The 25,750-nt window shown below is 41.2% G+C and overlaps 1 protein-coding gene across 2 annotated transcripts; it reads right to left on the bottom strand.

The window, feature by feature from the left end:
- Window positions 1-25,750, bottom strand: CDADC1 (cytidine and dCMP deaminase domain containing 1). 2 transcript variants are annotated; one of them, XM_048849770.2, is made up of 9 exons: window positions 25,487-25,750; window positions 19,607-19,701; window positions 16,853-17,030; window positions 15,609-16,187; window positions 11,467-11,516; window positions 9,489-9,655; window positions 8,774-8,963; window positions 7,512-7,563; window positions 1-3,997 (listed from the first exon to the last, which is right to left on the bottom strand). In XM_048849770.2, the coding sequence occupies exons 1-9, from the start codon at window positions 25,572-25,574 to the stop codon at window positions 3,924-3,926; spliced, it is 1,473 nt and encodes a 490-aa protein (XP_048705727.2). In that variant the 5' UTR covers window positions 25,575-25,750; the 3' UTR covers window positions 1-3,923. The 2 variants fall into 2 exon arrangements, with proteins under 2 accessions (XP_048705727.2, XP_074984528.1); XM_075128427.1 differs by lacking the exon at window positions 25,487-25,750 and adding an exon at window positions 25,024-25,088.

Genomic DNA, 25,750 nt, shown 5'->3' on the forward strand with positions numbered 1-25,750 from the left:
TCCTTATCTTTAGAGTAATTTATTAGCAAAAAAAACATGTATTGCTATAAGACAGACACCAAGAATGATAATTTCTGTAATTCTCATCACATCGTAGAGACAAGTTACTGATATTTAACATTTTCAATATATTTGTTCTCACATGAACTGAAAGGACCAAACAAACCCCACATACGTAGAAGTTTCACACTTTAATATAAAATGTAAAACAACACTTTTTAATTTAAAGAGCGGATGTGCTAAAGTTATATCTTTACATAGGACAACAGAGACAATTCTTTGCATACATGCTCAAGTAAATGCTGTAGGAAACATCACAGTGTTCCTTGCATCTTTCAACAGATAAAGCACACAGCAGCATCTAAATGGGCCATGATTTGAGAGGCAAAGTGAGTTGGGGACACACTGTAGCTAAAAGCCAAGGTAAGGGTCCAGTCCTATGTGCAGAACTTTAATGGAGTTACATGTGCAAGACCAGACTCTTCAAAATATTGAGAGCTTCAGGTGAGTCTGGGCTGTAGCAATAATCGGATAGAACACTGTAGAAATTCAGGCCCCCCACACACTGTGTTGAAAGCAATTATAAAATGTCACCATCTACCTTTTCGCAACAAAATCTGTACAAATAATCCAGAATAATTCCCCTTTTTAAAAGCAATTTTTACAAAAATAAAGGTTTAAAATTTAAAAGAACTGATGAAGTATAAACCTCCACCATGATTCAGACAAGTCTTCGTTTGAAGTTTTATTTTAAAAGAACTGTCAAAGAATGCATCTTTTGATGCGTTTTCTCTTTGCCTATATTGTGATAACCATCAGACCCTTGTTCCTTACAGTTTATAACAGCCGCTTCAATGGTAGACACAAAATCTATTTACTTACAAAAATATATGAGTCATCCCATGAACATACTAGTTTATTATTGTAGGGTTACTAACAAATCCTCAGCTACTTGTGAAGTCTGTATAAAACCTGAAGGAACATCAGACCATTAGCTACAGAAAAAAATGCATGTAAAGAATTACATGAAGTTTGCAAATAGATTAGGGAAAAGGGAAGTTCAAATTTCTTTGTTTACTGTACTAACCTGGAGAGTGTCCCTTTAATACAAAGGAATACTTCAGATTAATTTAAACATGTCAAAAGGGTAAAGAATGTCCCAAGACTAATTTAAAATGGACTACCCATGGTTTAAAAGAGTATCTGTTTTCACTGGAATACTGGCCTGCTACTGCTCTCAGAATATTTTAGTACAACATCGTATGCTGAAAAGATGGGTTAAGAGTTTGGGTCAAATTTTGCTCACCTAATTTAGCTCCAGTGCTGCAACTGGATCTGTGCAGGCCCCCTGAAGCCACGAGGGCTAGATGCAGGCATAGAGATTCATCTGTGCAGATCCAGGCACAAGAGCAAGGCCTCTGGCTTATCCTAGTGCATGGAAGTGCACACAGTGAGTGGCACAATGACAGGCAAGTCATTTCAGGTCATGGACTTCCTTCTGCGTAACTGTCGCACTCGCTCGTTAGCCTGGTTTCAAAGTTCTCATTAAGACCTAGATTCTGCTACCATTATTTACAATGAAGTTGGCTTCAATGGGATCACTCGCCAAGAGTCTGGCAACGAAGCTGTAAAGATCTTAAACCTGAAATGCACTAACGCTTGCAGCAGCACACGGACGTTACTCAACACACAGACGTTAGGGGCAGAATGTTCTCCACCCAAAACACACTGACGTCATCTGGCATCAGACAGCTTCCAGAGTATTTTTTTTAAAAGAAATTTAAACAGGCTGAAGGGAAACTGCAGCTCCTGCTATTCCACTGAGGGCTAGACTGTGACTCAAACTACATATCCATGTAAGGGAAGGAAAGCTCCCCTAAAGGCTCTGCACCAGCTCTCCAGTCCATAGGTCCCAGGCATTTAGCAGTAAGCAGGCACCGCAAGCCCATAAGGAATCACAGCAACATGTTGCACCTCGGGATTCACAGACAGCAACTCTGAGCATCTAGAATCAGATCCTAGAGACTTTAACCATCAGCCATGAAGATTAAGACTTGGGACCCTCTGCCAAACCGTGTAACAATGACACAAAAGCCTCTCAATAAAAGATGCGTTACATGACAGACGTCTGCTAAACCACCTACTGTCTGGTCAGCCCTGTCTACCAGCACGCTAACTTTTTAGAAAGACCAAGAATTTATGAGACTCTATATACGGCTGCCACTGTAGGCAAAATGATAGCTGAAGGGTCCTGGGTATTTTACACTTCACCAGGGAAGCTGGAAAGCAGTAACAGAGAAGAGCAGATGCAGACAGTATTGAAATCACTGGCGTGCATGGCTTTGCTTTGCCGTTTCACTGCTATTTGAGAGCGTATTAAGGTTTTTATCCGGTGTCATGTGCGTAGTTATAGTGGAGATCATAGTGCTACTGCTGGACAAGAAAGTTGTCTCTGAACAAAGACATAGGTTTCCAGTACTGCACTTGTTCTAAAAGCCTTGGCTGCCCCCAGGGTCTAGTCACGATCAGCAGAGAGACACTTGAGTTTGCATTTCCAGCCTGGGAACCTGCCCTCCTGCTGGGTTTGCAGGGAAATGAGGAGCCACTACTTAGTGAACTGCGGTTACATTTTGGTGGAAGCCACTTGTGTACCCTGCTAGCAATAGGAGGGAGAGGTTTTAGGAGCTTACACTTGGGAGCCTGTCAGGAGGGAGTGAAGGGAGAGGGATTCCTGGGACATCTGGACCAACTGTCAGTCAAGTCATGTTCAAAACCAGCAAATGTAGCTTGGATGGGGGGTGGGGTTAACCTCTGACCAAAAAATTGAGGATGCCCTTGTATTCTGACAGAGTGCAAACACCTATCCCTTGGTAACTGTACACAGTGCCACCTCAGAGCCATTAGTGAGATGAGCTTGTAAATTCAGTCTGGTTTCTAATACACTTTCCATTCTCCAGTTTTAATCATCAATATAGTATTGGTCTCTACGAGAAATCATTCCTGTCTAACAAGGGACAGAAGGAAATCTGGTAATTTAGCCAGTGAGTTTCCTATAGGACAATGACTGTTCTAAGATATTGTTAATGACATCTTAAAAAATTCTTCCTGTGTGGCCTAAGAGCCAAGCATCCCTATGTATTGTACACAAGGTACAGAGTGTCACATATGAGATCAACTAGCTCCAGTTTTTAAACGGTGACAAACTGATCTCCGTACAGGAGTATTCAACTGAAGTCCATTTTTAAAAGCATCCATAACAAAAAAAGTCAATGCAAGAGAACGCTGCCACAGAATAGCAACTCCTGCTGCTATTGTAGAGAGAAGTTTATCAAAAACACTTTAAGGTTTATCTGGGAGTCATTTATCTAATGAGGACATTCAATGACTTTATAGCCCTTATACCAGAGGATAGAAAATCAAAATGAAACCTACTTTAGTGCAACAGAATTACAGTTACTGTCTACAAATCCTGTCTGCTGTGGTATTTCCACAAGCAGAACATGTGGACAATCAGTTTCTGAAAAGCTGTGTTCTGATTGCCTGAAGAACGGCAATCCATTCCTGCAAGCCAAGTGGATGTCATTTTGGTATTTTTCCCCAAAATTCTTCTGTCCTATGAGCAATGAGCTAGTTTCCAGTCCACTGATCTGAATTTTTATTAACAATGACCAGCCAGCAAAGCAATCTTAGTGGTGGCCAACAAATTCGTTTGTATATGATAATAAGCAGCATTTTTCTAGGAATTCTTTTCATAAACATCTAAATTAAAACTTCTATAAAACATTTAAGACATCATAAATAAACTTATTCTAAAAATCTCTTTTTAAGCAATTAATAAATAAACCCCATCCTTATTTGTTAGTACAAACATAAAAGTGCTATGGAGAATCTGCAGAGATCTCGCTTGTTTTGTGCTTAGTTACTCAATGGTTTCCAAGGCAGAGCTTCTTGCTCTGGTGCTGCTGTTCATTTAGTGATTTTGTTTTCTGTACGCCATCTAAAACACAAGATGTTATAAGAGAATGTTAAATATACATTAAACACTCAAATGTATCATGTGACCATATCAGTGCTGTTGTAGCCATGCTGGTCCCAGTATATCAGAGAGACAAGATGGTGAAGTGGGTCCAACAACAGATATTAGTTCACCCCCTTGTCTCTGGGGATAGTTAAGCAGACTCAAACCCTAAAAGATACCTATATAAAGTATCAGGCAACTGAGAATTACACAGCTATTAGTCCACTGAAAGAATGCTGGTGACATGCCAGCACATGCTGTTTGTACAGTAACTCCTCACGTAAAGTCATCCTGGTTAACGTCGTTTCATTGTTACGTTGTGATCAATTAGGGAACATGCTCATTTAAAGTTGCGCAATGCTCCCTTTATAACGTCGTTTGGCAGCCGCCTGCTTTGTCCACTGCTTGCAGGAAGAGCAGCCCTGTGGAGCTAGCTGGTGGGGGCTTGGAACCGGGGTGGACCGGCAGTCCCCCCTATCAGCTCCCCGCTCCCCTAAGTTCCCTGTGCAGCAGCCGCCCAGCAGGCTATTGACTGCCAGCAGTTCAGCTGTCCCTTCCCCCACTGCCATGTGTTGCTCCTACCCTCTGCCTTGGAGCTACTCCCCGAGCCTCCTGCTTGCTGTGGCGGAGGGGGGGGGGGGAGAGAAGATGGGGGCTAATGTCAGGGTGTCCCTCTCTCCCCTGCTCCTGCATCCTGCTTACCCCATCTCCATAGAGCAGGGGAGACATACGACAGGGCTCAGAATGGAGGGAGCTTCCCGGCAGTAGCAGCGGTCTCAGCTTGCTGATTGACTTAACAAGGCAGTGTACTTAAGAATGGGGTCAGCGTACCTAAAGTGGAAACTCACACACACACGGTGTATGTCTCTGTCTGCCATAGTGTTTCCCATCCCTCCATTCATGCTGCCTTATAGCGTGTGAGGCTACATTAACGAGTTAACCCTTGAGGGCTCAGCTAACTGCTAGTTTATCGTTTAGCAGTAAGGCATTCCCTGGGAAATATCCCACCCTCTGACTCCTCCACCTCAACCAAGCTTCACAATCATCATGGCTGTGTACAGTATTAAATTGTCTGTTTAAAACTTATAGTGTGTGTGGGGGGGGTCGGGTCTTTTGTCTGACCAAAAAAAAAAAAAATTTCCCTGGAACCTAACCCCTCCTATTTACATTAATTCTTATGGGGAAATTGGATTCACTTAACATTGTTTCGCTTAAACTTGCATTTTTCAGGATAGGCATTAGCACCCAGTGATGGGAGTTGAGAGCTCTAAATCAAAGTCCTATCCTTTTTTATTTGCTGTAACACACGGGTCTGAGTCTGGATCCAGGGCCTACCCAGGTCTTCCTCTTTTATATGTACTCCAACTTCCCAGGGAAGGCACAGGTCAATCCCCTTGCCACATTCCCAGCTGCGAATACTTGTTCGGAGATTACAGGGAGTTTAAAACTACAATCAATTAATTAAAATATTTATTCTACTTTAGGACAGACAGCGTTGTGTGTGCACACAGCAGGTTAGGATTCTCGTACCTTGGGCTGAAAACAGAGGCAGTGCATTCAGTTTCAGCAAGGATAAGGGAGCACCTTTCCCAGATGGAGGAGCATACTCCACTTAAGCACAGCCATTGTGAGGTAAGTATACTGAGTGGCCCAGAATGGAGACGGTTAAAAACTACAGGGCACCACATTAAAGGAATAAACATTTGGAAAATGACCTCTTGACAACAGCGATCAAGCACTGGGACCTTATGCACCTCTCCTCGGCTAGGGTTGAAAATAGTTTAGTTATTAGTATTCTGCAGTGATTAGTGAACACCCATGTAATATCTGATGAAATACCCTCAGAATTCCTGACCAAACAACCAAAGGAGAGAGTGCCCTGACAATTGATCCCAAATTTCACACGGACCTCACTGCATGCTGAAGTTTAGCCAGTGCTCTGTGGCCTCTCACAGACCAGAAACAATCAGTGAAACTCCTTGCTGTGTATTTCGTATGCAGACTCAGTACTTTGAGTCAAGGTGTTCCCAGTTACCCACTGGAACAATTACTACAAATACAGCAGGCAAACTGACTGTTGGACTGATTGTTATAAAATATATAGTGTTGTACTGAATTCAGTCTCAAATTGTGCTAAATGCTCATCCTCAGTATGGCACATTTTGGTCCATGATGGGGGGTTTTAGGCCAAGATAGATCCCAGTTTGTTAGAGAAATGTGTAAATTATTGTTGCTTTTTTAAAATGCCAAGTGTACTTCCTCCTACAAAGGGCGGTGTGAGGAGATGTTTATAGAAAGTAGTCTGGAGTACGACGGGTAATGTGAGGCCCTCCACGACGAGGTGCAGGGTCAAATTGAAGGAAGGAATATTTTAAAGTGTCATCTAGTTCCATGATAGCAGCGTGGTTCCCACAACGATAACAGTAATTGGGTGGAATAAGGTATCTAGCATGCCTTCTGCATTGGGCGTTACAAATATTTTGGCTCTGTTTACACCATTTCCAAATCTGATTCAGAGGCATTCCAAGGCCTAACAGCTGATGCTAGTTTGTTGCAGTGGATCATTTCCCCTAGTGCAGAAAGGGCTTAGCATGACACTGTGACTTAATTCCTGTCTTCGGAAAGTGGCTGCTCGCTTGGCAGATACACTTGCTTGGGGTTGAAGCAGTGGGAAACAGCTCATATTCAGTGATCTGGGGACCAAATGCCATTAAATGAAATGAAAATGAGAGGTTTCAGAGTTAACAGCCGTGTTAGTCTGTATTTGCAAAAAGAAAAGGAGTACTTGTGGCACCTTAGAGACTAACCAATTTATTTGAGCATAAGCTTTCGTGAGCTACAGCTCACTTCATCGGATGCGGCACCTTAGAGATTAACCAATTTATTTGAGCATAAGCTTTCGTGAGCTACAGCTCACTTCATCGGATGCATCCGATGAAGTGAGCTGTAGCTCACGAAAGCTTATGCTCAAATAAATTGGTTAATCTCTAAGGTGCCACAAGTCCTCCTTTTCTTTTTATGAAAATGGGAGTTGCTGGAGAAAAAGTGATTAAAAGTATTGGTGTATTTTTTTATTTATAAAACGTGGACAGTGGTTTGAATTTTTGAAAGCATTAAGTGACTTCAGAGCCCACACCTCATTGAAAGTCACTGGCACTTGTGCTCCAAGTCACTTGAAGGCTTTTCAAAAACCCTTCCAATAGGATGGATTCTTCAGTGCTACAACTAGGATACTATGGATAACTTACGTACCTGTATAAAGCACTACTGGATATTTATGTGGTGTGGAGGGTGCCAGGTTTGGTAATTTTTTTAGTGAATACTGAAGTTTTATACTCACCACTAGTATCTAGTTGAAAGTTTAAATAAGCATGTTGTCTCTGTCAGAATTTGAAAAGTGAGCTATAACCTTGCAAGAATTCAGGGTTTGTTTTCGAAGTCTGTTGTATTTATTGCATGTAATTACCTACAACCTGTAACTGCAAATACTTACTTTCTCTGGCTGTGGGCTCATGAACACCAGTGTGGGATGGGCTTAATTGCCACTGTGAAAAAAAAAAAAGTTTAATTTATTCTAGAGGACAAAAACAAACAATGGGGAGGAAGAGGATGTTTGGGACATCACTTCATTTTAAGGGTGTGAGCTCCTCTGACACTATAAAACTACTAACAAGGTTTGCTTTCTTTTCACACGTCACCTTTTGAAGGAAAAAACTATTGCTCTGTTAAAGCTGTGTGGCCACAACTTCCACTTGTGAGGCGGAATTGCCTGCATGGAAGAGTTGCACCAACATCCATGATCTTGAACACCTACAGGGCTCAGTGCCTCAGAACAGGCCCTTAGATCCATCTTCCACCCTATGCACAGTGACTTCTCCAAGAGCTATGTTCTTGAATGGGCCCTTCCAGTGGATACCTCCAACCCCACCCCAGTATATGAAGGGGAGGGTTTGGAGGAGGTCACTTCATACAAAAATACCAACTGAGTTAGCAAATCTTATTTCAGGGAAAACTTTGTCGGGAGATACCCCCAGCTCTGTGTTTGGCCTGCCCCTTTTCACTTTGCAGAGTATATGCCATATATCGTCCCTGTAGACAGGCTTTCAAAGGATCAGGGGAGCATGCCACAGAGCCCTTCTCTTTCTTCTGTACATCTACTACATGTGCACATGCCCTGGCCTCCCCACATGGTAGCAGAGGGGACAACTGCACTCGTAACGAAATACTGAAGATTAGAATCTTGAGCAGAGTGTGTCATATAGGATATTTTCCTCAGCTCCCAGCCTGTTACAGAAAACCCAGATTTTGTGGGGAGGGTTGAAGAAGGGACCTTATATACTTAGGAATGTCCCATTTTAATCTCCCAGACACACCTAAAAGCATTTACATTGCAAACTGATCTTCCAAGCTACCGAAGGCAGGAGAGGATTCTGTCGGAGCTTGTGGAATCTGGTCAAGCGGCAAGAGGGTTTTTAAAAATGGGCTATTAACTGCAAAATGCTCCAATTGCAAAAACTGTAGCGGAAGCTTTGTCTACACTAGCACTTTTCTCATCATGGGTCTCACACTAGCACAGCAATGTAGACCAGTGTAGACAGAGTGCAGGAATTTTTCCTACCATCTCTTTGAACCTTGCTCCAAGCAGGATTAGGCAACATGATGGTAGAACTTCTACATCCCATCTCCACAGCTCTCCTACCATTGCAGTACACTTAGAACTTACAGAATTTTTAAAAAAAATCATTTATCACTTACTGTAAATTTGCTTACGCCTTCAAGTTCACGAAACTTCATGTATGATATGTCTGCTTTCTTCTTTCCAACATCTCCATCTCCTGCATAGATTTGTTTGATGCCAGCACCTTTGATTAAAGGCACACATTCATCACAAGGACATTTTGTCACAAAAATCATGCTTCTTTCTTCTGGTTTTATTTCTTGACACCTACAAGTTGTCAGAAAAAGATTCTGAAATTAAAAACCTCGACAATTCTGAATGGTGGTAAGTGTGAGTGAGCAAAGAAATTATATTAATCATATTATAATCTGCTCTTTGGAGCAGGATTGTTATTCCTACTAAAGCACATGGGAACAAGAGGACACATTTGGTTAGGATTTGCTATCTGAATGACACACACCCCATTGTTAAAGACTCAGTATTTGCCATTCTGCAGTGTTTCATTTCAGGACAATAATGTGGTTATTACAGGTACCAGAGATGGTGACTGTTGAGTTTTATTGCTACCCATCACACACACAAGAATGAATAATGTAAGTCAAGTCATTCACAGTTTTCAAGAATTCGCAGTACCTACTTTACCTGTGAATGTTCAAATTTTACATCACGTTTAAATGAGTAGTTTGATTGTACATAGCACTTTTCATAATCATGTCATGCTCTGCATTTATCAGTTGTTCATTTCTGAACTGCCTTTTTCCTTTCCGATATTAAAATAATAGATTCATATACCTGAATGTCAAGGCGTTCTGCTCAGCATGTATGATGTATCTGAACTTTCTGATTTCTCTGTCTTTTTGTTTATCATCCATGTGTGGAAAATCAGCATATTCGGATCCAACAGGAAAGGCATTATAACCACAACCTACAAAATACATGGCTCCTGTTCCATCACAGCTCTGCAAAAGTGAACCATCAAGTTTGATTTAATATTCAGTCTATTTAAACATCTGCAGGGCGCTGCCCAATATACCTATATTTAATTCAGTGTTCAAGTTCTGAGTTGTAGAAACTATGAATTAAAGGCTTCAGAGTAACAGCCATGTTAGTCTGTATTCGCAAAAAGAAAAGGAGTACTTGTGGCACCTTAGAGACTAACCAATTTATTTGAGCATGAGCTTTCGTGAGCTACAGCTCACTTCACTCACGAAAGCTCATGCTCAAATAAATTGGTTAGTCTCTAAGGTGCCACAAGTACTCCTTTTCTTTTTATGAATTAAAGCTGGGCTTTCACTAGCAGTATATTGTGTGTGTGTGACGGTGGGGGTTCTATATATATTTATTTTGTTCGTGTTATAATGTGACCATCCAGTGCCATCTCTCTTCCTCCATCCATGGCACTGGACGGTCATATTATAACACGAACGAAATAAATAATGTAAGTTGTTCTCATTGGCTACTTCTCCTTGTAAGCAGTACTGATGGGGCAACAAAAAGTATGAATGACTAAGTCATTAAGCCACATTGCAATGTGTGAGAGCAGGAAAGAACAGCTACAGGGTGAGCTCGAGATGCAAAAGCCTGTATTTTGCCATTGCATGGAGATCTATCAGATGGCAGACATGTTGATATATTAAAGAAGTTAGTGGCTGAAGCTAGAAAAGTTTGTGGTACAACTAAGTATCTGATGACCAGAATGAAATAATCCAAACCGAGTGCTAGACAATACATCATAGAATAATCTTGTACTTGCAGGAGGACTCACTACCTCTCTTAATAGAGTAAGAATAATCAAAAATGGAAAAGACCTATGAAATGAACTCTAGCATAAAGAAGTTTATGCCTGGGCATGAAAAGAAAAGGAGAGTAATAACACTTTACATTTATCTTTCTAGTGCCATGTGAGGAACCAAGGCATAAAATCTGAGGCTAAAGTTCTGTGGCTCAAATTCAGGTTCCAGTCCTTATTTTGCTCAGCAGATTAATTAATTAATTAGTCACTAAAATAGATGTGGTTCTCAAAAAGTACTGCTCCCCTAAAGAGCAGCTAGAACCAAGAAAGCAAGTTGAAGCAGGAGAAATAGCAGAGAGACAGGTCTACAATTAGTTAAGATCCTTGTCCTTTTCCACAGAAGTAAAATAACCTGTCATTCTGCTACATCCAGCACTGCATCCAGTTGTTACATCACAACAGTATAGTTCAGTACATGAATGCATTTTGTTTAGATTTACCATTTATAAGTCAATGCTGCACATTAGGATATGCCTTGTTTTAGCATTTTTCTATTCCCTCAAAGCCCACTCTGAGCCAAAGAAGGTATGGTCACCAAACATTTGCTGCAAAATGTTCAATCAACTACAGTTACATCAAACAAGGATTTGTCAGGTAAACTGTTGCCCTTTGACTTCTCTAGGGGCGAAGAACTGAATAGTGACACTGTTGAACAGCACATGTTGCTGGATTAGTAGTACTGGCAAAGTTTTGCAGCTAGGACACCTGGAATGACCGTAATTCTGTTACTATGGAGTCTAACAGATGAGAAGCTAGGCACAAACATTGTGGTATTTACCAACTCAATCATACTAATCCATCTTAACAGCCTAATTATCAACCAAAAGTTAATTTAGGGTTGCCGAGAATAAAAAATGCAATTTTTAATACCATAATGCACAAACACCTTTCTTTTACAAAGTAATATAGCCAATGTTGAGCAAAATTAAAGTGTACAAACTGCAGGGCGAGACAAAGTGACAATTTTTCCATACTCACAGATTTTCCTTCTGCCCAAATAACAGCTCCAACACCCGTTTTGTGATCCTCTAAAATATAGAATGTATAAGTAGTAATAAGTAATAGAAAACTTTGTAGAAAACTTCCATTTGGAAATCTGAAAGCATTACCTAACAATTAAGGAATGACACCTCATGGCACATGTGAGAGGTATTAGCTCCACTTTGCTGATAGGGAAAATGAGGCACAGAAAGATTAAGAAACTTACCAAAGGTTTGCAAGTCTATGACAAAGACTGGAACAGAATGCAGTCCTTCTGATTCAGGCCTGTGTCTTTTCCCCGACACCTTAGCTGACTAAATAATTTAATTACTTTACAATGTGGAGAAATATAAGCATTGGGTCTCTTTTGACAGCTATTAGATACTACTAAGGCAATGTGTTCTAAGAAGATAGCTACCTAGAAATACTAGTGGCTTTGTGATTGGCTTTGGCCACCCTACGCAAAGCAAAGGACTTTGTGTTGGGAATCTAGCCCATAGCACCAAGGAGTTTAATGGATGGCAGAAGATCACTTGGAAACTTAAAAAAGAAAAAAACCTAAATAAATTAATCAAAAATTTATTTAAAGACAAACTTTTTAATAGCCACATACAGAATCAAGCTCTAGTACAATAGAATTTTGTGGGCTCTCTCTTGCACACTGTGCAGGAGTATGAACAGAACGTTCATTTAAGTTATTTTAACTGGTTAAAAATGGGGTGTTCTACAGTGGTAAAGAATATTATGGCTTTCAGTACAGAACACTTCAACCAGTGCTGTTCCAATTAACCATCTCCCAGCATTCTTTGTGCCATGCAGAATTCAGAAATCATTTACAGGGGGACTTTCCTGCCAAGGAAATGTTTTTACCAGGTCTTACAAATTATTTACATGTTTTTCTTAGTTATTTCTATATATTAGCCAGCATGAATTGTTCTCCTTCCTTGTATCCTTTCTTTACCACATGGTATAACTCATGCTTCAGCTTTATTTCAATATCAGTTAACATAGGATTAGGATGTCACTGCAGGCCTAAACAGGACAAGCTGGACTGGACATAATAAACACTTATCCAGACAAATATCTTCAGTTAATAAAGGTAAAACAGAAGAACAATTTGTGGCTGTAAACCTTCTTCCTCAAGTTTTATCCCCCCCTTACCTGAACCAATCAGTGCTCTTTGTTTAGATAACTTGGATGATTCTCTCTGTTTTAGAAGGTGGTCATCATACTGTGGTCTAAAACGGAGTCTAAAGGGTTAGGCAGCCCAGGCTTGAGTCATCACCAGGTTAACAGGGAGTTGCCTCAACTTATCCTGGCATGCGCTCTCTACTTTGATCCTTTTCTCTCTCTATTCTGTGCCAACCCTGCCTCCTAACTTTCCAAAATGAGCATTCCTTCAAAGGGCACGATAAGCAAAAAGCATAAAGCCAGACTTCAAAACCTTTGTTAAGACATCTAAAGAAATGGTCCGGTTTTCAAAGTGCTTAGCACCCAGCAAATCCCCTTGACTTAAAGTTGCCACTGTAACTGAGGGCAGAATTGGAACTTTAAGGAAATACAATTTTTCAGAGGGAGGCAAGAGAGCTAGAGTGGGAGCTTTAAAAATATGTAATTTAAAGAAAATTCTTCATTACGGCTCCAGAGCAGGTTGAAAGGATATAAGACGCATGGATGCCACGTTTGCTGTGGGCATAGGGATGAAGAGTTCCTGTTAGCTAGTTCCTATCATGCTCAGAGATTTCCCAATTTTATGGTTATTGAGGAACATGCAGACAGATGGCCAGACCCCGAACAGCATCCCAAGCCCACACCGCTATATGCACATCACTCATCAATTCAAAAATTGGTGCTGGAAGCGTAGGAAGAGTTGATCACCAGCTGACAATTTTTGTTTATCGATCTGAGTTGAATGAAATTCCTTTGCTTTTGCAGAAGTGCCACCAGCCACTTGTAAGAAAGGACAGATTTCTGGAAGGAATTCCTCCTGCTGTTCTGGAGGCACAAAAGCCTCTTTGAGGATAATCAGGAACTAGACAAAAGAGGAACTTTCTAAACCTTTCTGGGCCCAATTACATGCAAATACCAGAAATCTGCCTCAGATTCCCTAGAAGAAAGGCTGGAATAATTAACTAAATTTTGCCCAGCTGTACATGGTTGGAGTGCCCATTAACTTAGATGGAAGTTACACTTGCTTATGTCAGTGCTGCATTTGGTCTTGGGGAGCAGTGGTTTACCTGCAGAAGGAAGTATGGGAAATACCGTTCGTATAAAAATTATATAGTGCCAGCCAGGGCATCTATGTCCTCCTCCACTGATCTTCCTGTGGTTTGCATGTCATTTATTTAATAAAACACTTTAATTATGACCACATTATCAAGACCTCTGACAGTTGCCCAATTTTCCAGGACTTTCACAAATACATTAATGCATACACTGTATGTTTTGTGGCTCTCAACTGTGCAGGTGACAGATTGTAGAGGATTTAGGGGCTTATGGTGCATGATGCCAGGAAGAATGAATAGCTTGTGCTTCTTGAAGCCAATCCTATGTACAAAACCCAAGACTTATGCTGAGGTCTCTTGCATGCTAAGGAAACCTAGAAATAGCAAGGAACAGGAGGCTGGATGAAAGATCCACAGGTTAAAGGTGGTATGACTTAAGATTTCCTCCACCCTTTGTCCTCAGTCCTAGGAGACATTTAGGCTGTCTAGTACCAATGCATACACACTGTGAAATAACCCTAAAGCGTGCAGGTCTCTTGGTACTTGGCTCTCTCTATAAGCTACTGCCATCTCTTATTTTTTCCCCTTGTCCTATAGGACAAAAGCTGGAAAAACACAAAACAAAAAACATACTTTGCTCCAGAAAACCAAACATCTGAGTCAGTACCCATTTTCACCTTAATCACATCAGTGACTCATGGGGACTAATGATGTGATAGATGTCACAGGGGGAAAGAGAAAGGATTCTAAATGTGATGAGCTCTCTTAACAAAATACAGGATGTAAAAGTTTCTTATTGCTAGGTATGTCCTAGGGAATGTGATGCATACAATACTTCAAAACTTTAAATGTGCAGGCCAAGGAAAAGGATATATTAATATAAGGGATATACTTACATCCCTTTTCAATAGAACAAGCAATCTGTTATATTTGACCTATTTGAAAGTATTTGAAAAAAAATCTAACCAATTTTGGATGGATTTTTCAAACAAATGCTTCACTATTTATTAATGGACAAATAAAAACAACACTGGGAAACACAGTAACTAACCAACATGAAGGAAGCAAAAAAAATGAGTAAGGAAAGTATTGTCAATTTTAAGCTTCCTAAGGGGTATCATGTAGAGTATATATCTTTTCTCAGAGTCCTGCATAATAGCTCAAAGAATTTTAGTTTCTAATAGGGGAATTTGCACAAGTCTGCCATTATTTAATTAACTAGAGAATAAGTGGATTAGAAATCATTGGTATCAAAAGTAGGCCAAAGTCAATTCATAGCCTGTCCTCTACAAAAAAGAAGTATTCTGTTCTTCAAAACACCAGAATCTTTGCAAGTAGGAAACGGTCAGGTGTCAAGCATGTAATGACTATCACTACTAAACAATGGGAACAGGAAAATGCTGTGACAAAACTAACTAGTATTCTGCTGCTGGGTAATGAACAGATATGGAAGAGCATCTCTATTTCTGTTTACTATTATTTTCTATTTAAGTGTATATACCATGCTTACCAAAATGCCAACCGATCACCTTTTTGTCAACAGGTGACACCTAGTGTTTGTATATAAAAGATCTTGCAGGGGCTCCAATAAATTAAATAACGTCATAATCTTTGAGATAGGTGTGCACAAGCTGGCTGAGGCTTTGCCAGTGTTGGATAATAATTGCACTGTGAGAGCTCCTTCCATCTGAAGAGCTCAAAGCCCCTTACAAACATTAATGAAGGCCCCTTGTGAGGCACTCTAAGTGGTATCTCCACTTTACAGATGTAGGAACTGAGGCACAGAGCAGGTAAGTACCTTGCCCAAGGTCAGATGGGAAGTGTTTGGCACAGCCAGGAATTTAACCAGGGATCCTGACTTCTAGTCCCATGATCACCACAACTGGTTTTTCTCCCATTCAAATAGAAACTCACCAGTTCGGTACGCCAGTAACCTGGCTTGTACCATACAGTGCCTTGCAATTTCTTGGGGAAAGCTTTGATGGTGCATTTCATTTGTCTGCTGTGATCCATTACAATAAAATCCAAAATGGCCAAAAGTAGGGACACTGGCAGCTACTGTGGCCAAAAGCAGGATAAGATCTTTCATATTTTGCCTAAGATTGCTAAAATACGGATTTTCACAGAGGTTCTCCAGACCCATAGTCATCAATATTTGCTTGTGCATTTCTTCATTTGAAATTAGGAATAAACTTTCATACTCCTTTATTCTTTCTTGTCTACACTCAGTATAAAAGTCAGTGTTACACCCAGAGAGAGTTTTTGCAATTTTTTGAATGAAATCACACTTGCAGGAGGTTTCCTCTACAAACTGCACCATATCACACACTAAAGGCTGAAGCAAGAGACACACACGAGCTCGACTATTTGACTTCAATCTTTCTACTGCTTTGGCATCTAGCTTTGCATCTTCAGTACTGGCAGGGTTGGAGGCTTCATTCTGCAAACTTATTTCAGGATCTGCAGGCCAATAAGAAATTCTGTTCACTCCAGCTGGAACAGAAGATACACATGGTTAACAGGAAGTGTGCAAACACTGGTGTTAAAAATATTTTTCATAACCTTAACTCTAAAAATATTACCATAGAATGCTGCGTTTTGACCCCTTTAACAACAAGGAGTGGGCATTCTTCAAACTGTATTTGAGCATCATATGTGCTGGCAAACATCAGCATCAAGGGGTTATTGTGTCTGAGATTAGCTAATTTTGCTTCTATTATGCTTTTACAGTTCTGGCAGCCAAAAGGCCAAGATGCACCATCTCCAATAGATTGAAGCTGATTGTTTTCTAGACTGTAAGCCTCTCAGGGCAGGGCAGGGCAGCTCCTCAGGCAGCTCTCTACTTCTATGTCTTGTACCACCTGACGAAGTAATGAACACCACAGTGCCACTTAACAGTACCTGAGACACTGAGTGGCTACTGGCTCAGTGGAAAGAGTCCCACTTCCTGAATCACCAACTGCAGAATAGACACATTTAATACTGGTTTTCCCTAATGAAAATATCAAGGCTTACTATGCAAACCAATGAGGTAAACATTTACATACAGTGCTGGGGCAATCCCCAGGGAGTATGAGCTTTCTGTATACAATCAGTCTAAGTAGCAAAACATCTAAATTAACATGTTTACCTTTTCCATACTACAGTCTGTAACTTACCATTTACAATCATTTTTAAACAAGTTGAACATGGTTTTCTGGAAAAATAAAGATCACAGTTTTTAAGCCTTGATCCATGCTTAATCAGAGCAATTTGACCAGCATGTAAGTCTGCACTGGAGCAATGCAGACCAACCATTTTTATATTTTTCACTACGACCAGGCCAGTCTTCTTTACCTATATAAAAAAAGTACATTATTAATTTTTGTTACAAATTAAAAATTCATAATGATGCCATAGCTCACTCTTTGTTCCACAAAGCAAGGACTTATCTACATGCAGCATTGGACTTCTTTGCATTTTGGGCTATGGTAATGCAGTGATGGTCATAACATGTTTCATGATCCCAGGATATTAGAGAGAGAAGGTGGATTTATCGGACCAAAATTCCACTGGTGAAAGAGACAAGCTTTCGAGCTGCACAGAGCTCTTCTTCAGGTCTAGGAAAGGTATGCGGAGTGTCACAGCTAAATACAAGGAGGATTACTTATGCTAAACAATCTGTTCCACCTTGTATTTAGCTGCGACGCTGTGTAGCTTGAAAGCTTGTCTCTTTCACCAACAGAAGTTGGTCCAATAAAAGGTATTACCTCACCCACCTTATCTCTCTGAGATTAATAGGCAGATACATCTCTTGGTTACATTTCCTTTAGGCAGTGCCGTTCATGATAGGTCTTGGAAGTAAATGTTAATTTTTTTTAGTCATTCTACTCATTTAACAGATCAAACTTCCAGTCAAAACATGTTGAATTTTACTGTCTTTTTTTCTGGGGCAGACTATCCCCTGAAAATCCACATGGAGGATGAGACATCCTATAAATTTCCAGCCAGTATCTTTTGAATGATTCCATCTGAGTGAGGGTCATCTCCCTCCCTTCTAGCCATAGAAGCTAAAACCACGGCTCAAGGGACCTGTGTGGAAAGGCCAGGGTACAGCCTCCAATCCTAGTCACTCCCTACATTCTTGAATCCTCTCTGTTGCACAGTGAACCCTCCATGTAAGAATGCTGATGAGTTCAGCACTCTTATGCATTCTCCCAGGACTGAGGATGAAGTTATGCTGGAGAACATCTGAGCTTCCAACACTAGTTCTGCCTCTCCTCATCTGCAGAGGCTAATCTCCATAGAGGTTGCATGGGGAATCAGGAAGACAAATCTGCCCTTTGTACATTGCAGGCAACATTTGCTACATCTGGATCATCTGTGTTTGTGGAAAAATAGGAGACAGCCTAGATTTTTCTAATAATGGCCATCATGGTGTTACAGCTACTAAGAGTGAGAACTGAAAGACTACATTTGCTTAAGATTTATGAAGAAATTCCATTGTTAGTGATAGTTATGTATCTGGGATTTTTGTACAGCCCCATGTAGCTGTCTACCACCTGCCCTCTTCTAGTAACTTTGTCTAAGTTTGAATTTGGGTTCAAACTTCATAAGAAGCCCATATCTCTATCAAAAGCAGAATCAGAGAGTAGGTTTGAATACCCTAGAACAGCAAGTTAGTTAAACTGGGAGGCTTGGGTCAGATTTCTAATTATTACCAATTTTTATTTTACCCTCCTTTTCCTGTTCTAGTTTATACATGAGCTGTATTTTACTGTATTCTTTTCTATTTTCAGATTGTGCAAAATGCCGTTTCCCCTTCAAGCAGTTTTACATAAGTGTAAATGTTGTTTCTTCATTTAAAGTATTGGCATTAGACTAGAGGAGTACATTAAGATTTATCTTAGACTCCATCAGTTGGCATATAGGTATGCATCGTATAAAAAGTTAATTATTTTTAAAGAAGAGCAACAAAATCCTTGATCCCAAAGGGATTGCTTAGAGAGAACCCTGTAACAAGGTGCTTACAAAAGACACCTCGAATTGGAAGCATCACTGTCTTTTAGTTATCCAGGAGACCAGTTGATCCTTTTCGCTGACACCCAGATATTCTAGCCTTAAAAACGGACATTTCAAATGGCTCCATTCAATCAAGAGTTTGGTTTTAAAATGACAGTTTCCTATAACTATACAAGAAGGTGTGTGTTTTAAAAAGAGAGTCTGCTCTGTCCATGGGATCCATGTTTTTAAAGCCAGCTTGCAGGACTACAGGAAAATCCATGGATGTAGACTCCAAACAACATCATAATGTTTTTCTAATGTTTGCCATAACACTACATCAGCATACACCCCATACCATCTTACCATCTGAGTAAGGTATAGACAGTTCAAGAAATCATCACATGGCAACACATCGTAACATTCGCTGAAAAATACAGGGGGCCACCAGTCTCAAGAGGTTCTTTAACGTTTCAGCCCCATTTTTTATTCTGGACATCATATGACCAAAGTTAATATTGCTGATTGGATTTACTTATCTATTGTAGAACATATGACATTTCAACTGTTTTCTGCTATAGCATCATTAGTACCTTAGACAGAAGAGCCTTTACAATAATCCTATTGTTTGAACAAAGTTCGGATAGAAACAAAACAAAAATATATAATTACATTTAAGTTTAGATGGTGAATAGATAGCAGTTTTAAATTTTTGCTTTCAGGTTCTGCTTTTATTCCTCCTGCCATTTACTACAGAAGAAAAAATGGTCAGAAATATGATCAATGAAATTTTTGTACTTTTAAAAAGTACCTGGAAAGTATTTATTATATGTGTAAATGATAACACACAACAGTCTGGTTAAGTGTATTCACAGCCTAAATGTTAGCATCTGTTCAGGAAGAACAACAAAACTACAAGCAATATTTTTTACCTGTGATTTCTTTTGCTGCTCAATTGGGGGAAATAGTTCCATCCAGAGACTGAACAAAGTAAAAAGGTTGACTTTGGAAAGCCTTGGTGTTTGACCTGTCATCAGAAAAAAGATGAAAGATAAATATTAACGGATAAAAATCTTTTATTGTTTTAATGACTAAGACTCATAACTGGTGTTCTATAGCGTAGGTAGAAAAGTTGGAATACTTTGCTTAATACACACCGGAGGGTAGTTTAGCTTGAATGTCATCTTCAACTTAAATTTGGCCCCCAAATTAAATTTTGTAAAAACAAGCATTTATAAAGCCAATGACTAATATTGATGTTTCCTCTATAGAAAATGTAGTAAGCTGTTTTACACTGGCATGTACTTAATATATGTTTCTAAATTTACACACATGTAAATTGAAATACCATAGTGGGTATTTATATAAAGTGTAATAAATACTAAGAAATGGTTCCATTAATATACAAGCAAAAACAGTAAAATATGCAGAATTTAAAATTCAAAACATTGCAACAGTATGATCTTGAAAGTGAAAAACAACAAAGTGAGCAATTTCACCTAATATTACCAAAACTGAAAAGCAAAAAACAAGCAAAAACTGACTTTAAAAAAAAAAAAAAGAATTCCTTCAGACTTTTAATGACCTAAACATTACCATAAAAACTTTCCCTAGTCCTATAGGCCAAGCAATGGAAGAGCTGGTGAGGCATTATAACCACACGGTGGCCACTAGCAATACTAGTGCCTAAATTCACCTCTCCCCAACACCAACCCCACAGATCACTATGCTTTTCTGATATTTCCATCAAATGAAGCAAAAAGGAAATTAAACAAATTTTGGCAGAAAAGACGATTAGATGCAAATAAACTAAAAAGATTTCCTAGAAATTCTACACCAGCCAGTGTAGAGCCTAGTGGATCTTTTCCTTCTACTATTGCTGTGGCTAAATTCCACTACACAGAACTTTTCTGGAACATAAATTGCTTTGTCTACCCAGCTCTGTATAACGTGAGGAACTGGTAACATACTTTTCACAGAAGTCATCCCACTTGTGGGTGGAGAGCAGCAACCATACACTGAGTCCCACTGAATTCGGCACATTCATGGAGAAAGGCACATTAAACACGCTGAAAGAAATAACTTCCTGAGAGTCAGACACATGCCTTTAACAAGTGGTGAAAGATTGCAGAGTTGCTAGGTGCTCCTGGGTAACAGACCATTACCACCACTGAAACTAGTCAAATGTACCGCGCAGTTTGGTCAATTCTCAAGAAACCATTTTTGGATCCAGCAGATCTTACACACTACAGCCTGGTGTGAAATATTCAATTTCTGATCAAGATAACCATGAAATTAGGAAAGCGCCACCTCCAAACACACCTATCCACCACCAATACCTGGGACTCCTTCTATTCAATATCCAGGCCTGGTCTTGGAACATACAGTATTGGTAGTGCTGATGGATGACCTCCCCCTATACGTAGATAGGAGGATGTCTTGGGACTGTCTGTAGCATTTACACAGTTGGCACAGCACACTACTATTTTGCCTCAGACAACAGCTCTGATATGCCTCCACTCCCGCCTTTAGGGATGCTTGGAGAGCTGTGATGAGTAAATGCTCCTCTACACTTCAGAGCAGTCACCTGTGACGTCCCACAAGGCTCAATCCTTTCCCCCATCGTTTTTAACACCTACAGGAAGGAAGGTGAAAAAAGTGAAAGCAAGAAGGGACAGAAGAGAGAATTTTTATTTATTTATTTTTAAAACAGCCCTAACTATCTCAGGGAAAGTAGGAAGAACAATTAGACCAGTGGCCTATTTTCATGTTGATTATCTCCGGGGGGGGGGGGGGAGGGAAGGGGGGAGGAGGAGTTATTTGCATACTGTAGCAATAGGTGCTGTTATGTGAACCAAGATAGAGAGACAATTAGTAAATTAGGTAAAGAAATGCGTTTGCATACAACACAATAAAAATGACCTTTTAAAGCAAGAGTTTGTTTTTAGAGTTCTCTCCACAGAAGAATCATAAATAGCATCAGAGCTAATTAGAGTCAATGCAAATACAAGTAATATGTGCACATTACAGCAACAATCATAGAATCATAGGACTGGAAGGGATCTCGAGAGGTCATCTAATCCAGTCCCCTGCACTCATGGCAGGACTAAGTATTATCTAGACCATCCCTGACAGGTGTTTGTCTAACAGCATCTTAAAAATCTCCTAATGATCGAGATTCCACAACCTCCCTAGGCAATTTATTCCAGTGCTTAACCACCCTGACAGTTAGGAAGTTTTTCCTAATGTCCAACCTAAACCTCCTGTGCTGCAATTTAAGCCCATTGCTTCTTGTTCTATCCTCAGAGGTTAAGAAGAACAATTTTTCCTCCTCCTTGTAATAACCTTTTATGTACTTGTTATGTCCCCTCTCAGTCTTCTCTTTTCCAGACTAAACAAACCCCATTTTTTCAATCTCATAAGTCATGTTTTGTAGACCTTTAACCATTTTTGTTGCTCTTCTCTGGACTCTCTCCAATTTGTCCACATCTTTCCTGAAATGTGGCACCCAGAGCTGGACACAATACTTCAGTTGAGGCCTAATCAGCACAGAGTAGAGCGGAAGAATTACTTCTCGTGTCTTGCTTACGACACTCCTGCTACTACATCCCAGAATGATGTTTGCTTTTTTTGCAACAGCGTTACACTATTAACTCATATTTAGCCTGTGCTCCACTATAAACCCCCCGATCCCTTTCCACAGTACTCCATCCTAGGTAGTCATTTCCCATTTTGTATGTGTGCAACTGATTGTTCCTTCCTAAGTGGAGTACTTTGCATTTGTCCTTATTGAATTTTATCCTATGTACTTCAGACCATTTCTGTAGATCATTTTGAATTTTAATCCTATCTTCCAAAGTACTTGCAACCCCTCACAGCTTGGTATCGTCCGCAAACTTTATAAGTGTACTCTCTATACCATTATCTAAATCATGGATGAAGATACTGAACAGAATCTGACCTAGAACTGATCCCTGCGGACCCCCACTAGTTATGCAATATATAACAAGTGTGAGGAAATTCCTGTTCTCACATTCTCTAAAGAAAAACAGTAAAATAGGTCTACTCTTCATGTAATTTTGGCTTGTACAGTTTATCCCATTAATCTATATTTCTATTGCATTTATGAATTTCAGAGCCCTCCTGTAGCCAGTACATATTCCTTATAGATGGTAAACAAAAACATGTATCACAATGGATAGCTTGTATTATATGTTTGAAAGGCAACCCCAAATATCTGTTAAGGTGGACCTTAAACAAACATATTGTGACCTGATTTTCAGAGGTGCTGAACACGTGCAACCCACTGAAGTTAATGTCAGTTGCAAGAGTTCAGAACCTTTGAAAAATCAAGCCACTTTTCTTTTTTAACTGCTGCCAATGTATATTTATTGAAAGAGAACTTTGCAGGTGTATCAAAGCACCATCGTCCTCCCAAATAATCCTGGGGATGTTGATCTCATCCCCACTACAAGACTCGGCAAAAGCAGTGTCAAAGGGCAGTTCTTGGCTAGAGTATTAGTCTCGGGAATGGATAGGAGCCAAGCTTTGAGTCATCATTAAATGTCATCCAGGAAGTAACACTATCCTCCATTTCAGTATTACTCAACAGCAAGGAAAACAGAAGCTTGTTATTAAACTCCCAGAGTTTACACCAGCAGAAAGAACCAAGGCTGGATAGAGGGTTTTCTTCCTATCTGTACCCACCATAAGGACTGGGTTTCTGGGAGGAATTCAAGCAGAAGGGAGAATGGTTCTCTTCTCAAGCAGAGCTTTAGCAGCACCATCTTTATTTCCCATGGTGCTCAGGCAACATAAGTGTGGTATTCGTGGGCAGTCTGCACATACACCTTATTCCCCCTGCTACATTTGGGTCACAAACACTGTGAGGGAAAATTTGAAGCCAATCAAAGTTAGTTTCAGTTAGAATTTCATAACACTCTTGCAAGATTATTTTGCAAAACCTCTATTTGGGCCCTGTTATAGGTGAATCATGCCTGTAGGCATATGAAGGCATATTTAGATTTTTAGACATGGCTAGAGTAATTGTTCAAGTATCATTTGGCCCTCGGATTTAATAAAGGAATTTATGATTGAATTGGTGTCATGGTAATATCCTGTATTAATAATAATTCCAACAGTGTTACTTTTAAGAAAAGGAATGCTTCATAATTAAGTACATGGGCCATAAAACCCAGCTAAGATATACAATACAAGGAAAAAATAAAACTAGATTCCAAACTCAAGTAAGTAGTATTGGTTTACCAGGAAACCATATAAATAAAATTTTGTGGGAGCCACTCATTGTTAGTAATGCTAGGAAAACTTCAAGAAGAATGATGGGAAAATCTCTAAGCCATCCTGCCAGAGGAGCAGTTACCAGGCAGAAATAGACTACAAACTCCCTAACAAGTGTCTCAAAAGTTAATAGATAGCTAAGTGACATTTCTAATCATTAAATAATTTTAAAGTATATGCAACATGTAAACAAAGAACTATAAAAGGAAGATCAGCTAACATACATGAGAATATATACTCCTACATTTACAGCTCTTGCAATAGCAAATTAGGACCAGTTACCTAGAAAAGATTTTACCATAGCGTAAACTGAGATGAGATTATAATTTGAAAAGATGTGTGAAGAGATAAGGGAGCGGATGGAAAGAGAGAAGAACACAGTCATCCACACATCTTGTTTTCCAGTGTATTCTTCCATCTTCTATGTATTTATATATCTAACTGTAAGCTCTTTGAAACAGGACTCTGTTGACATGCTGTCCATGTCCCAACAGGAGGAGCCTCCTCCACTGTAGTCACAGATTTTAAGGACCTCAAGCCACGCTTGACCTCAAGCCAAGCACCTCACCCAATGATTTCTCCATCAAGCCTATAACTGCCGTTTGAACTACAGCACATCTGTTAGAAAGACACACAGCCCTAGCTGATCAACTTCTAGATATGGAGGACACCGAGGAGCTGGGGAGTAGGTTCCAGTTTGGGGAGTGGACGCAAGTGGGATAGAAGGGGGCTCTTGCCGGATATGCTGCCAGGCTCAGTCCTGGAGGTGTGGAAAGATCACACTGTGGGGGAGATGGGCTCCCTCTTAGCCATCAACCTGGATATCGAGGGGAGGGGCAGAGACACAGACGAGAGAAGTATCAGAGCAACTCTCACCTGACATGTCGGTCCGGGGCTGGGGTGGGGCGCTCCAGGTAAGAGGGGCACTAAGGAGAGCTCACCCGAGACGCTGTCGGTCTGGGTGACGGGGGGGGGGGAGGGGGAGAAGGGGCGCCCGCCTGAGACGCTGTCGGTCTCGGTGCCGGGGAGGGGGGGGAGAAGGGGCGCCCGCCTGAGACGCTGTCGGTCTGGGTGCCGGGGAGGGGGGGGAGAAGGGGCCCCCGCCTGAGACGCTGTCGGTCTGGGTGCCGGGGGCGGGGAAGAAGGGGCCCCCGCCTGAGACGCTGTCGGTCTGGGTGCCGGGGGGGGGTGAAGGGGCCCCCGCCTGAGACGCTGTCGGTCTGGGTGCCGGGGGGGGAGGGGGGGGGTGAAGGGGCCCCCGCCTGAGACGCTGTCGGTCTGGGTGCCGGGGGGGGGGGGGGGAGAGAAGGGGCGCCCGCCTGACACGCTGTCGGTCTGGGTGCGGGGGGGGGGGGGGAGAGAAGGGGCGCCCGCCTGACACGCTGTCGGTCTGGGTGCGGGGGGGGGGGGCCACCTGAGACGCTGTCGGTCTGGGTGCCGGGGGGGGGGGAAGGGGCCCCCACCTGAGACGCTGTGAGTCTGGGTGCCGGGGGGGGGGAAGAAGGGGCGCCCACCTGAGACGCTGTCGGTCTGGGTGCCCGCGGTGCGCGATCTCCGCCCGGCCGCCACTTGTCCATCGCCGGGACCCCCCGCGCTTTGCATCGGTCTCGCTGGCCTCACGCACCCACTAGCGGCTCGCCCGGCTCCGGCGACTCAGCTCCGCCCCACATCGCTGCTGTGGCCGCAAACCCCCTCCAACGAGCTAGCGCGGCGCGAGCTCTTGCGTCAGCACCTGCAGCGGGCGCCCCGCGTGACGCCGTCACGCAGCCAGGGCCTTC

The sequence above is a fragment of the Caretta caretta genome, chromosome 1 (assembly GCF_965140235.1).
Source record: "Caretta caretta isolate rCarCar2 chromosome 1, rCarCar1.hap1, whole genome shotgun sequence".
NCBI lineage: Eukaryota > Metazoa > Chordata > Testudines > Cheloniidae > Caretta > Caretta caretta.

Bases quoted from the DNA above. Each gene is read 5' to 3' on its own strand.
- CDADC1 (XM_048849770.2), bottom strand. From the start codon at position 25,574: ATGCAAAGCGCGGGGGGTCCCGGCGATGGACAAGTGGCGGCCGGGCGG. The intron at 16,188-16,852 runs GTAAGTTACAGA...CTTCTGTTCCAG, and splicing joins TTTAAAAATGATTGTAAATG to CTGGAGTGAACAGAATTTCT. The intron at 7,564-8,773 runs GTAAGTGATAAA...TTTTTTTCACAG, and splicing joins AAGGCGTAAGCAAATTTACA to TGGCAATTAAGCCCATCCCA.